This window comes from Perca fluviatilis, chromosome 14, assembly GCF_010015445.1.
Source record: "Perca fluviatilis chromosome 14, GENO_Pfluv_1.0, whole genome shotgun sequence".
In the NCBI taxonomy this organism is placed as follows: Eukaryota; Metazoa; Chordata; class Actinopteri; order Perciformes; family Percidae; genus Perca; species Perca fluviatilis.
In genome coordinates, this window is record NC_053125.1 from 23,392,649 (window position 1) to 23,406,191 (window position 13,543).

Here is a 13,543-nt window from a genome sequence, read left to right on the forward strand (position 1 = left end):
ATGAACGAGTAATCCCTGGTTAGAAGACCTGAGGGGCCTATTTGTAGTGTATGAATGGAGCAGGTCCGAGATATACGCTGGAGCCTGACTTTATACTTTATAAGTCAGAACCAAAACTTTAAATTTGATACTGTAGTTAATCGGAAGCCAATGTAATGAGTATAAAACTGGAGTGATGTGCGACATCCTGCTAGACCTGGTTAGCAGCCTTGCAGCAGAATTCTGGACTAGTTGTAAACGGTCCTGGGACGATTTGCTGAGACAGGTGAAAATAGAGTTGCAGTAATCAAGCCGAGATGAAAAAAAAGCATGAATAATCATCTCAAGCTCAGAATGAGAAACAGTTCCTCTAATTTTGGCAATGTTTCTTAATTGAAAGAAACATGTGCGGGTCAGAGATTTAATATGTTGATCCAAGTACATGTTATTATCAAATATTACACAATGAACAGCTGAGGACAAGGAGCCCAGCAGCTGACTAATCTTGGAAACTATAGGGTCCGGAGCAACAATAAGGACTTCGGTCTTATTTTCATTTAGCTGTAGAAAGTTGTTTGCGAGCCAATCCTTGATCAAATTGAAACATCTAAGCAATTTCAACACTTTGTCAGTGTCTTCTGGCTCAAAAGAGACATACAGCTGGATGTCATCTGCGTATAAGTGATAAGAAATATCTCCAACTTGGCTAATTATATGTCCCAGGGGGAGCATGTACAATGCAAATAAAAGCGGACCTAACACAGAACCCTGCGGCACCCCACAGGAAAGGGCCGCGGTTTCTGAGGAATAGGGGCCAAGATACACCGAGAAACTTCTGTCTGATAGATTGGAGGTGAACCAATCCAGGGCGCTTCCTGAGATACCAACCCATTGCTTAAGTCTTTCAAGCATGATGGTATGATCCACTGTATCGAAAGCGGCACTAAGATCCAGCAGCACCAAAACAGAGCATTGACCCTTGTCAGAGGACATTAATAAATCGTTGGACACTCTAAGAAGAGCAGTTTCAGTTGAGTGTTTCTGACGGAAACCAGATTGAAATTTGTCTAAAATGTTGTGTGCATTCAGAACAGCAGTGAGCTGTTTAGCAACAACTTTTTCTATAATTTTGGAGATAAAAGGCATTTTTGAAATGGGCCTATAATTTTCCGGCAGTGATGTATCCAGGTTGGTTTTCTTTAAAAGTGGATGCACACTTGCATGTTTAAAATATAAAGGGACACAACCAGATTGCAGAGAGCTGTTGAGTATAGCGAGAACCCAAGTACTCACAGACCCAAGAACATTTTTAAATAATGAAGTTGGTATAATATTTCCTTGGCTCGAGGAAGATTTCAAACTGCTAACCAGATCAGTGAGTTCTTGTAGCGAGATTGGAGCAAAATGGTTCATGATTGGTGGCCTGATTGAGTGAGCCGAAAATGGAGTAGTCGAAGGGATAATTCCATTTCTGACATCACTGATTTAAGTGTGCAGACAGTTTATTAAAAAGATAGTTTGGAAAGACAGTACCGTTCGGTATACAGGCAGGCGCCATCTTGGGAAAACAGTCATGACCAGTCGAACGACGAACGTCGTGCAACCAGTAACCAGTAACATAGCTCAAGCACGGCGTTCGTCGTTCGACTGTTTAGCTAATTACTGTTTTGCGCTAAAACTGGTCACATTCGATTAGCATGAAAACAGATCCCAGAGAACGGTCGACTCGGTACACGTTATTAACCCCTAGGTTCATTTTGCGCCGGAATTGTCCTTTAAAGCCACCATACACCAAGTAATTTACTTTAATTTACTACAAGTGAAGTAATTTTTTGTCATTATCGTCATGTTTCAATTTTTTTCTTGAAACAAGCTAAATGATTTAGCTTTGACTGTTCAGGGTTTTCTTTGGTAGTGGGCCAGTGCATCTGTTTTGGTTTAAGTGACGTCCAGAGACGTCAGTTTCCTTTCTGTCTGACTCTGAACATCTGTCTGTGATTCTGAACCATCCTTCCTCTCTACGCATTCAGATGACTTGACTCCACGGAACTTCCACTCTGGCAGTACGTCCACCATCCTCTCTACACCACTTTTATATTGTTTGAAACAGTTCAGTCAATTCAACTGTTTCACATAATTTTTGTGATGTATATTTTCTTATCCTTTTTGAACTCTTAAGTGTTTCCATCTTGGCTTGATTCTAATGAAACTCTCTGAATCCTTTTTGTCAAATGCACATCATTTCATCAACCAATCAGTCTTTTCTTCATTTTCATGGTTTCCACTCTCTGCCCTGTTTATAATAAAAAATATTGGCCGTTTTGTGTCATTGCAGTTGACGACAGTCTTGGTTTCCTGCCAACGTTCGGTCCCTGTTTTGTGAACCTGTATGGCAGCCCCAGAGAGTTCAGCGCCTTCAACGATCCACACGAAGCGCTCAACCTTGGAAAAGTAACGGGACATTTGTTTTTTCAAACACAGTCAGTATAAAATAATAAAATAATACCATCCAGAACTAGATTTTGCCTTGCTGACTTGACTTGATTTTACTTTTTAATGTGTTTATTTCACACGTCAACTTGGGCTAGTTGCGATCCTTTTTTGATCCAATCACTGCAAGCTTTCTTATTTTTTTATTTTATTTTTTTAATTTGTATTTGCTTATAGTGCATTACAAGTGCATACCACAAGTGTTCTTCGTTGTAATGTGACATGTGATAAGCCCATTACTGCAGCAGCTACAACCCATCCAGTCTGTGGTGTGGTGAAGTCGAGCGCTTTCAGAGTAGAGGCTGTTACAGGCCTCTCAGTAATTGTATTGTTGTTTTGGTAATTACACTAATGTCTTTGTGGCAATAATATATTGACATTTTATGAATATTGCTCCTTTTTAAAGATGTGTTCTCTTCTGTGTGTCAGGGGGAGGGCGTGGCTTACCGAGGTCGAGTTTTACTGGAAGTAACTACAAAACTGGCGGACAAGCCGGAGCCGAAAACTGAAGACATTCTGTCAGATGACCTGCTGGTGGTGGAGGTGAGAGGGAAGAAGGTTACAAACACTTGGACGACACGGAGAAATGTGTGATCCATCTCTCACTCTTCATCAATCTTTTCCTCCGTCTAACAGAAGTTCCTCAGGAAGAGGAAGTTCTCTCTCTTCGTGGCGTTTTACTCGGCCACGCTACTCCAGGACGTCGACGACGCCATCCAGTTCGAGGTCAGCATCGGTAACTACGGCAACAAGTTCGACTACACCTGCCTCCCTCTGGCCTCCACCACTCAGTTCAGCAGGGCCGTGTTTGACGGTAGGTCAAAGGTCAGGTTGTAAATGGAGCAGTGTAGTCCAGGTGAAATCTAAAGACATTTTAATTGGTAGCAAAGCACCAAAATGTCTATATACTGTATGTGCAATCAATTCAGACACACCTGTTTAAATGTGCAATAAGTTGAGTTTCAGGTATTAATATGCTTGGAAATAGACTAATATACTGTAGATGTGCATAAAACAAACTAAGATGAGCAGATTATTAGTTTGAGTTGCAGTAGATTGGTGTATTTTTTCAGCAAATAGATATACATGTGCAAGAATGTAATATATATGTGCAATAAAGTAATGTAAAGGTATTTTAAATGCATTAAATAAATATATTTTTGCAGCAAAGTGGGGTACATGCACAGTAAAATAATAAACAAGCAATACATTTAATAATTTTTGCATTATAAGTCTAAAAGCTTCCAAAAGGGAAGACACCAGTTTGGTACCCACTGGTTTAGAATATATATATTTATTATTTTAGCTGGAAAAGCATCTATTTAAATTTTTATTTTATTACTGTATATTTGTAGTTACATTTTGTCACTGCAGTACCCCCCCCCCAGTATATTTTTTAATTAACCCAATTAATGATGTTGATTGAATGATTAGTGATGAATTCATGGTAATGATGAGTGTATCATCTGTGTGTTTGTGTGTGCTTGTGTGCGTTGCAGGTTGCCACTACTACTACATCCCGTGGGGAAACATTAAACCAGTGGTGGTTCTGTCTTCAGAGTGGGAAGATATCAAACCGAGGATTGAGGCTCTCAACATGCTGCTGGCCGCCATAGAGAGACTGGTGGGTGCTGTACAGTGTTGGTCATCTTACTTTAAAAAAGTAATTAGTTACAGTTACAAATTACTTCTCCCAAAAAGTAATTGAGTTAGTAACTCAGTTACCACATTGTAAAAGTAATTAGTTACTCAGCAAAGTAACCGTGACATTATTTTTTATGTTCTATAACGCTATTACGTTCTATAACATCTTTAACGTCAAAGATGTTTATATTAACTGATTGAAGAATAAAAACACTATATACAGTATTTTAGAACATTTGGTGTTTATTTGAACTCAATAGATTGCAGCCTGCCATATGATATGCATAGAAATAAAAACGTATAAAAAATAAATATTAGATAAGAGTGGCTCTGTCTCCTTCGCTGGAGCTCACGCTAGCTACATTTAGGCTCGGGGTTGGGTTAGCAGCAGCAACAAGTGTCGTGTTAGCATGTGTTGATGTGAGATGCTTCATAAGATTTGAGTTGCTTGAGGCAGACGTAGATAAAGTATTTTTTCCTGGGCATAGCGTGCATGTTACATAAACATTCTTGCCTTTAATTTCAGTGAGCGAGTAGTAGTGCCGGTACTTCCAGTTTGAGAACACTACCTTTGAATTTCCCTGGCTCGTTGCCATTGTCGCTGTCTTGTGTTTAGTGGTAGTCAGAGTGTGCAGTGAGACAGCGTGAGCGTTTGCAACGGTGTCATCATCCCCCACCCCTGCTCTCTCCAGACAGCTGATGTGTAGCCAAAGCCTAGTAACGCGCCACTTTACATTCTCAGTATCGATAACGGCGTTGCAACGATGGGAAAAGTAATTAATTAGATTACTCCGTTACTGAAAAAATAACGCCGTTAGTAACACCGTTATACTTAAACGCCATTACTCCCAACATTGGTGCTGTATCTTTCTGTGTGTGTCTATCTTTCTTTGAACATGTTTGAGTTTTAGACCTTGAAAATGTGTAATTTTAAAATAAGAATTCGTTTTGCAAAATGACAACATTAATTTACCGTGTGTGTGTGTGTGTGTGTGTGTGTGTGTGTGTGTGTGTGTGTGCGTGTGTGCGTGTCCAGGAGGCGAACCTGCAGAGGGTGCAGCTGGAGGTGAAGGCAGGCACTGATCTGGACGATGTGGAGCTCCGAGTGGTCGAGCTGTTGGATCAGGTCATCACAGACTGCAGGTAAACACCGTGTAATGTCACTGTCAAGTTTTTATGCGCCGGTGGAATGTAACTAGGACCATTTACTCGAGTATTTTACTGTACTTTCCATTTTATGCTACTTTACACTTCTAGTTGACTACATGTTAAAGACAAATATTATACTTTTTGACTTTGGTTTAATCTTTCTTTGCAAATTGGTTATGTTCCGATGACTTGAGACTTCCTGTTGACAGCAAATAGATGCTGCACTTCTGTTCACAAACAAAGTATTTCTGTGTTTTGTCTCTCTCTCTCTCTTTCTCCAGTGAAGAGCTGCCCTCTCTCGACCAGTGGCAGTGTGCGACCCCTCTGGACCGCTCGCTGAGGCACATTCGTACTCTCCACCTGCAGCAGATCGTTGCGGCTGCGCAGGCTCTCAAGCACGGCCCTGCTACCGAGCTCTCCACAGTGATGGAGCAGGCTGAGGACTGGGCCGGCAGACTGAGGACAATGGCCGAGGAGGTGAGTGCGTTATTATGTTCCCTTTATATTCTAGTAATGAATTAGAGGTCTTTACATTAGCACAGTAGCCGAGCACCACGGTGATGCCAGCTTCCCAATGAAAAGTAAGAAAGAAGTAGTCATAAAACAGCCATATTATCTCCACAAAAAGAAAGATTTCGCCAAAAAAAGCAACTTCTGCAGACCTGAATCAACTTTTCGGGATGACGTTTGTAACGTCCTGTATTAGACAAATGTTATTCCATCATCAAATTATTGCATAAACTCTACTGAAAAAAACATCTCAAGCATGAGGAAAACATGTCATGTTAATAAAGTTTTACTGAATTGTGCAGATCTTGTATATATTTCGATATTTGCCTAAAAAACAATATCTTGATCTATTTGCACAATTTATTTAAAAATTTCTGATTTCTAGTTTGTATAAGTTTATGTAAGAGTAGGATTGTAATAAATATTTATTATTATTATTATTAATAATTTAATTCAAGTGTTGTGTTTGAGTCTGTGTGAGAGAGAAGCCGTGGTATTTATGTCTGAGGCTGTAAACTGTGGAGGAATACATTTGCCATTATCATAAATAAAGAAATGAATGTAAAAAAATAAAAGCCTCAATTATCAAATAAATGTGCATGTTAATATGAAAATAAAATGTTTGTGAAGAAATGCAGTAATTAATAAATAAAAACAAATACATTTAAACAGAAAATAATACATTGGAAAATAATTCAATATGAAGTATAAAATAAGAAAAAATGTTAATGTTATTTTTATTTATTTTTTATTTCTGTTCCCATTTATGTTTAAATAAACTTTTCTTTAGCTTTTATTTCTGCATTTTCTTCTTAATTTTTTTCATTCATTTATTTATTGAGCCATTTATTTATAATAATGGTAGCTTCAGTCCTGCATAGTACTGGAAAATGTATGGTATGTGACAAAGAGAGAAAGAATAAAAGTCAGAGAAAATACTAATTCCCTCTCTCTCTCTCTCTCTGTTCCTCTGTATGCTCTCTATGTCTCTCGCCCAGCCTCAGAACAGTCTCCCAGACATAGTGATATGGATGCTGCAGGGCGACCGCAGGGTGGCGTACCACCGCATCCCAGCACACACTGTGATCTTCTCCCAGCAGCACTGTGGGAAACACTGTGGACAGCTGCAGACTGTCTTCCTCAAGGTACATACTGTCACACACATATATTATCTTCTGAAATAAAGTTTCACTGACCCCGGTGTGTTCTGAAGAACCCACAGGGCAGCGGAGGAGAGGCCAAACTTCCTGGGCAGCTGAGGGTCAAAGTCTGGTTTGGATTGGCTGCTGATGTCAAACACTTCAACCAATACGCTGAAGGGAAGCTGTCGGTCTTTGCTGAGACGGTAAGATGCACACTGCTGCTGCTGGGTGTGAAGATCTGAGAGTCAGGGTCAGAATTTACTTCATATACACTCTAGAGCTGTAACTAACTCTCATAAAAAGTCTTCACATAGGGGCTTTAAGTCTCTCTCTCTCCCTCTCTCTCTATCTGCAGTATGAGAACCAGACACGACTCGCCCTGGTGGGCAGCTGGGGAACTACAGGTCTGACCTACCCCAAGTTCAGTGATGTCACTGGAAGAATTAAACTGCCCAAAGAGAGCTTCAAGCCCTCTCCTGGTTGGACCTGGGCTGGAGACTGGTACATCAGCCCCGAGAAGACGTAAGTGTGTGTGTGTGTGTGTGTGTGTGTGTGTGTGTGTGTGTGTGCGCGCTTGTGCGCTTGTGCGTGTGTGTGTGCGCTTGTGTGTCTTGCTGATTTGGGTATGGTTTTATTTTTTCAAGAAGTACATTTTGTGTCTCCTTCGACCAGACATGTTTGCACTTTTTGGATGGAATCTTATCCACTAAAATTCATATGTTCCCACTAGATACTGACAAATACAGTATGTAGTGGTACACACTGGCTCCATCTTTGAACTGAAGAGCTGAAGATGGAGCCACTTTATTTAAATTCTTCAACCAATGAACCTCACATCTCCATGACTGCATTTTTTCTGGGTATTTTGTCTTAGTTTTCTTTTTTTTTGGCGCCGTTATCTTTTTCAGTTGTTACTTCTCTTTTCAGAATGCTGTATGATGTGGACGCCGGCCACATGACCTACACAGAGGAAGTTTTCGAAAACCAGATGAGGTTGCCGGGCGGACAGTGGATCGGCATGCCAGAGGGGTACACTGACGTGGTGCGTGGGTGTGAATACTCTAAATGTTTGAGTGTGTTTCTGCACGCACAGACATTTCATGGCTTCACTCATCCGTGTAAATTTAACGTGTGTGTGTGTGTGTGCGTGTGTTAGAATGGGGAGAAGGCGGTGCCAAAGGACGAGGTGGAGTGTCCTGCAGGTTGGGTGTGGGAGGAGGTGGAGTGGAGCGAAGATCTCAACAGGGCTGTGGATGATCAAGGTGCACACACACAAAACACAACAAAAGCTGAATTATTTACACAAGCAATAATAAGTCCCATTCTGTGTGTGTTCCAGTGATGGAAAATAACCAAAAAAAGTACATTTACTCAAGTATTGTACAATTTAGAAGTACTACTGCTAATTTAGACTTCTACTTCATGACATTGTAGAGGGAATTACTGTAATTACTTTTTTTTTTTACGAATTATGGTCACAGAAATATGTTTTTTTCTTCTTAAACTCATGACCCCTCAGATTTATCTCGTGACCCTAAAAAATAGAAAACTCCTCACAATTTTGTGGAGGGTTTCACCCCAAGTTCAGCACCCTGAGACTATATATTTATATAATAAAGTTAAAACCCCAAGCAGCTGATACATTAACAATCAAATGAAGACAGATAAAATCATATATCGCTACATTTTGTTGATTATAAGCGATTAAGTACTTTTAGATTGTTGCATTAGTACTTTTACTTGAGTAAAGAATCAGAATTCTTCTTCCTCCACCCGTGTGTTCAGGCTGGGAGTACGGCCTCACCATCCCTCCGGACCGCCGTCCCAAGTCGTGGGTGCCGGCAGAGAAGATGTACCACACCAACCGAAGACGCCGATGGATGCGAATGAGACGGCGAGACCAGCAGAAGATGGACGCTCTCAGAAAGGTAGCGAGAAAGAGACACATTCTGAGGCATTTTTGCCAAAATGATGAGAGAGAGAGAGAGAGAGAGAGAGAGAGAGAGAGAGAGAGAGAGAAAAAAAAAAAAAAAAAAGAGAAAAAAAAAGAGAGATTACGACATACAACAAAGGTCACCGGCTGGAATCCAATCTGAGACGCTGAGACATCTTAAATGAATATAGAATTAGTGATCACAAACATTCCACTGAAATGAAGTTGCAAGTTCGTAAAAAAGTCTTTATTCTTTAAAAAATACTTTATTCTTTGCTTGAGCGGGAGCTACCGCAAAAGTTGTAGCCAAAAACACTCTCTGGGTTGTGTAATGATAAAACATTATGCATATGTAAAACACATGTAAAACACTCACATTAATAATGCATGTGAGTTAAAACCATTAAGAAGTAATAATAACAATTATTCAGATCAGCAACCGACCAGTGAGAATTAGGAAACATTACACAAGTAAGAATTAAATAAAATAAAAGTAATAATTAAGACAAAAAAAGACATGTTAGTTTAAACCATTACAAAAGGAACAATATAATACGGGAGAGCAGGAGGTTTTTTTTTAAAAAAAAAAAAAGAGAGGGGAACCCTATTTTTTTTTTAGGTTTTTTTTTTGTTTACAGCCATCAATCTGGATCAATAATCTTTTCTTATCTATTAAGATGAACAAACAACAGATGATCTGTGTTTGTTTTTTTTTGTGTTTTGTGTGTTTTTTTTTTCGTTTTGCGTGCATTGCGTGTGTTCACAGCAGCGGCCGGACGAGGCGGAGAGGGAGGGCTGGGAGTACGCCTCGCTGTTCGGCTGGAGGTTCCACTTGAAGCCGAGGAAGACGGACAGCTTCAGGAGGCGCAGGTGGAGGTATCGCATGGAGCCGCTGGAGAAGACGGGACCGGCCGCCATCTTTGCTCTGGAGTGTTCTCTGGTGAGAGAGACAGACGGATAGAGAGAAGTTGTCTTTCATCATCATATAGTGATAAAATAAGATGTCTATTGATGGCATTTAAGACAAACTACGTGGCGAAAAGTGTGTGGACACATGAACATTTCACCCATATGTTATTCCCATTCCAAAACCATGGGCATTAATCTGCTGCACTCTTCTGGGAAGCCTTTCCACCAGATGTTGCTCCAGCCGTTTTTGCTTCCATTCAACCAAAAGAGCATCAGTGAGGTCCAACACTGACTACGTTTAAATGCACGTAATATTCCGGTTTTGGCCCTTATTTCCGACTAAGCTGTTTACATGGCTAATGAAATTTAATATTTCACTAATATTCCCGTTTATATGTAGACGTGCAAAATACAATTTATTCAAAGTCTACCAGCGGTGGCAGACTTGTTGGACCGTGCGAACACAGCGTCCCTCTTTCATTCCTTCAACCAGCTTCTTGAAAAGCATATCCAAAAACCTGTTGATATCCAAGTCATTTTTAGGCCTTTATTTGTATAGGACAGCTGAAGAAAGGGGAGAGACGGGAAATGACATGCAGCAAAGGGCTGCAGGTCGGAGTCGAACCTTGGGCCGCTGCGTTAAGGAATGAGCCTCTATATATGGGCGCCCAGTGTTTCTCCTTCTTATCGGGTCTGACACCTTGCAAACTGTTGGCTGGTTGGTTTGTGTACAGCAACCATAGCAACGCACAGAGCTGACCGTAAGTTGTATACGTGTCCAAAGAATGCCTCTAAAACCGGAATAATACCAGAATATCCCAGATGTCTTAATTGGAAAAGGCTATATTCGGAAAAAAAAAGGCCTTATTCAGAATGTCCATCCCGGAATTTGCTGTTTACATGACCTGTATCAAATTCAGAATATTGTCATATTCAGAATAACAGTGGAATATTGTTGTGCTTCTAATCCTAGTCACTGATGTTGGGTGGTGAGGTCTGGCTGGTTCCAGTTCATCCCAGAGGGGTTGGATGGGGGTTGAGGTCTGGGTGATCTGCAGGTTTTTACACACCAGACTGGGAGAACCATTTCTTTATGGACCTGGCTTTGTGTACGGGGAAATTGTCATGTCGACACAGGAAAGGGACAAACAGAAACGTTTGCCACACAATTTAAAACAACACTCTTATTTTAAATAGAATATTGTCTGTAACATTAAAATTCATTGAAGCTACTGTAAGGGGCCCAAACTATAAAAACCTGCCCCTGTACACAAACGATTGTGTGCATGGGGGTCCACATACCTTTGGCCATGTAGTGCATATTAAGGCTTTTAAGAACTTTTAATTAAGATCATTTGTTTTCATTTTGAAGGCCCTGCTATGTTTCATCAAGATTATATAGCAGCATCATGTCAGGAGTCGCCTGTTCCTTTCTTTCTTTCTGAGCTTCATCTTCCTCCTTCTCCTCCTCTTCCTCCCACAGAGCAGCATCGAGGACAAGAACGATGACAAGTCCGTCACGACCACGTTTGGAGTCAACAGACCGACAATTTCCTGTTTCTTTGACCGTAAGACGGCGCACAACACGTTTTCACTCTTCCATCCTTCCGTTCTCTTACCCCTCCACTTTTTTCTTTAACCATCTTTTCTGTCAATACATTGGCGTGTGTGTGTGTGTGTGTGTGTGTGTGTGTGTGTGTGTGTGTGTGTGTGTGTGTGTGTGTGTGTGTGTGTGTAGGCGGCACCCGCTACCACCTGCGCTGCTACCTGTACCAAGCCAGAGACCTGCTGGCCATGGACAAAGACAGCTTCTCAGGTACTGTGCAACAGATGATTCAAAATCTCTGCACCTGTCATGAATTGGTATTTATGCTGATTGCTTGCGCCACCTGGTGGCTGGAAAAGCATAATTTCTTAATTCAAAAAGTGAAACAGACAGAAAGGGGGTAAGCACAGAAACATTATCGGAAACATTGTGAGATTTAAGACAAAGGCAACCAAATCCACATTGTGTCTCTTTTACAGTGTTCCGTGTTTATTCATGTGTTTGTCATGTGAGTTTTATTTTCCGATAAAACAGCAGCTGAGTGCAACACTGTCTGGGAGTCCCCGTGGAGTTCATGACTGTCGGAGCTGCTTCACGATGAAGAGAGTCAGACAAAAATCAATTTGGGTGGGATGTGATAATTAACACAAACGTTCAGGTGTCTGCACTTTCACTGTTGCACTTCTCGCCCCAGAAAGGCAAAATGTCCCTGCTCCTGTTTTTGAAACTCGACTCGACTGCGGGTATTTTCATAACCTCGAGCTTTGAGGACAGTGGGGCATCAGAGAGTGTAAAGTGTGAAGAAATAAATGCAGCTGTACGGGTGGGAAAAGAACAGCATAGAAGCAAAGTATACTCTGTGAAAAATGAAACACATTTTTTGGGGCGAATTACCAAAAAAACAAACAACATTTGATTTTAAAAAGGTCAGATTATTAATAGAGTTTGGTGTAACTGCTCGGTAGCACTGGCAGATGGAGGGAGAGAAAAAGGAGCGAGTGAAGTTAGAGAAAGAAAATGTTTTTCCTTTTATCTCAAGAAGATCATGGAAACTACGGCTACTGTGTGTGTGCGTTAATCAGAAACCCACCGCAGACTCAGATGTAAAAACAGAGCCGGAGCTTTAAATAACAGAGGGATGAATAGACAGAGGAAGAGAGAAATGATAGATGATGGAGGGAGGTTGGTCAAAGAAGCACACACACACACACACACACACACACACACACACACACGCACACGCACGCACACACACTCGCACACAGTCTAACGGATGAGTAGAGTTGATGGATGGGATTCAGTTGTGTGTTAATCTGGTGTTACATGGCGTCTGGGCAGCCATGATTAAAGACTGAGTCAACGATCAAAGAGTGAGATTTTTCTTTCTTTTATCGTTGTGTCTGTTTTTCATTCTTTATACTTGTCTAAATATCTTCTTTTTTTTCCCCCACTCTTTGTTTTTCGACTCCTGTCTCATAACCGTCTGTAAACTGTTCCTCTTTTGTTGGAGCAGTTTATACTGAGACAGAGGAGGTGAAAGTTAATACGCTACGATAACGTCCTCTATTTTGGACTCTCCGGCTCTCCGTCCCCTCAAAGGTCTATTCCTTAGTGTGTTTCAGGCAAACCAAAAAATGCCAAGATGTTTGACGGACTCGTAATATATCTTTATGGGCTTTTTGGGAATTTTCAGATGTCGTGGCAAAAGCCATTTTACGTGAGTACTTGATACGTACTTCCGCTTTCGCGGAGGACGTTAGTTGTGAAGGTGGCCCTTCGCTGTGGCCCAGGACACGCTGGGTGCAATCACACCCTAAGTACTAAGTGGACGTGTCACCCAAGACACAGGTCTGAACAGGGCCTGGGTCTGAATCTCTTTCTTTTCGTCTGTCTGTTTTGTAAATGTATTTTTGGTGGTGATCTAAATTCCCAAATTTAGAAATGTTCTCTTCATTCTGTTATCTCGTTTTTTCCCTTTATTTCTGTCTCTCCCTTCCTTCTCTCTGTCTTCCCCCTCCTCCTCCTCCTCCTTCTCCTCCTCCTCTCTACTTCCCTCTTCCCAGTCTTCGTTGTGTTTATGTACCCCTGTGTCTCCCACCGGGGTCCTGACTACTGCTGCTTCCCCACAAACTTACATAACCCCCGGGCTGTTTGTGTTGCTGTTTACATGAGCTAATGGGCTGTTGGGAATGGGATGGTAATTTAATGGGTCACCATGGGTGGTGTGTCTGTACTCTTTGT

The 13,543-nt window shown here is 41.2% G+C and overlaps 1 protein-coding gene across 15 annotated transcripts in view; it reads left to right on the forward strand.

Annotated features, from left to right (window-relative positions):
* The window catches only part of dysf (dysferlin, limb girdle muscular dystrophy 2B (autosomal recessive)), a 133,257-nt gene that overhangs the window by 44,218 nt on the left and 75,496 nt on the right, over nt 1–13,543 (forward strand). For 11 of the 15 annotated variants that reach the window (XM_039823585.1, XM_039823591.1, XM_039823587.1 and 8 more), the window contains exons 17-32: nt 2,010–2,042; nt 2,315–2,430; nt 2,899–3,012; nt 3,106–3,283; nt 3,969–4,093; nt 5,150–5,256; nt 5,544–5,739; nt 6,771–6,917; nt 6,986–7,117; nt 7,270–7,436; nt 7,842–7,956; nt 8,071–8,176; nt 8,700–8,842; nt 9,614–9,787; nt 11,240–11,324; nt 11,495–11,572. In XM_039823585.1, coding sequence (XP_039679519.1) covers nt 2,010–2,042; nt 2,315–2,430; nt 2,899–3,012; nt 3,106–3,283; nt 3,969–4,093; nt 5,150–5,256; nt 5,544–5,739; nt 6,771–6,917; nt 6,986–7,117; nt 7,270–7,436; nt 7,842–7,956; nt 8,071–8,176; nt 8,700–8,842; nt 9,614–9,787; nt 11,240–11,324; nt 11,495–11,572 — 2,016 coding nt within the window. The remainder of the gene's footprint in view (nt 1–2,009; nt 2,043–2,314; nt 2,431–2,898; nt 3,013–3,105; nt 3,284–3,968; nt 4,094–5,149; nt 5,257–5,543; nt 5,740–6,770; nt 6,918–6,985; nt 7,118–7,269; nt 7,437–7,841; nt 7,957–8,070; nt 8,177–8,699; nt 8,843–9,613; nt 9,788–11,239; nt 11,325–11,494; nt 11,573–13,543) is intronic. The other 4 variants (XM_039823589.1, XM_039823596.1, XM_039823600.1 and 1 more) reach the window with 2 other exon arrangements.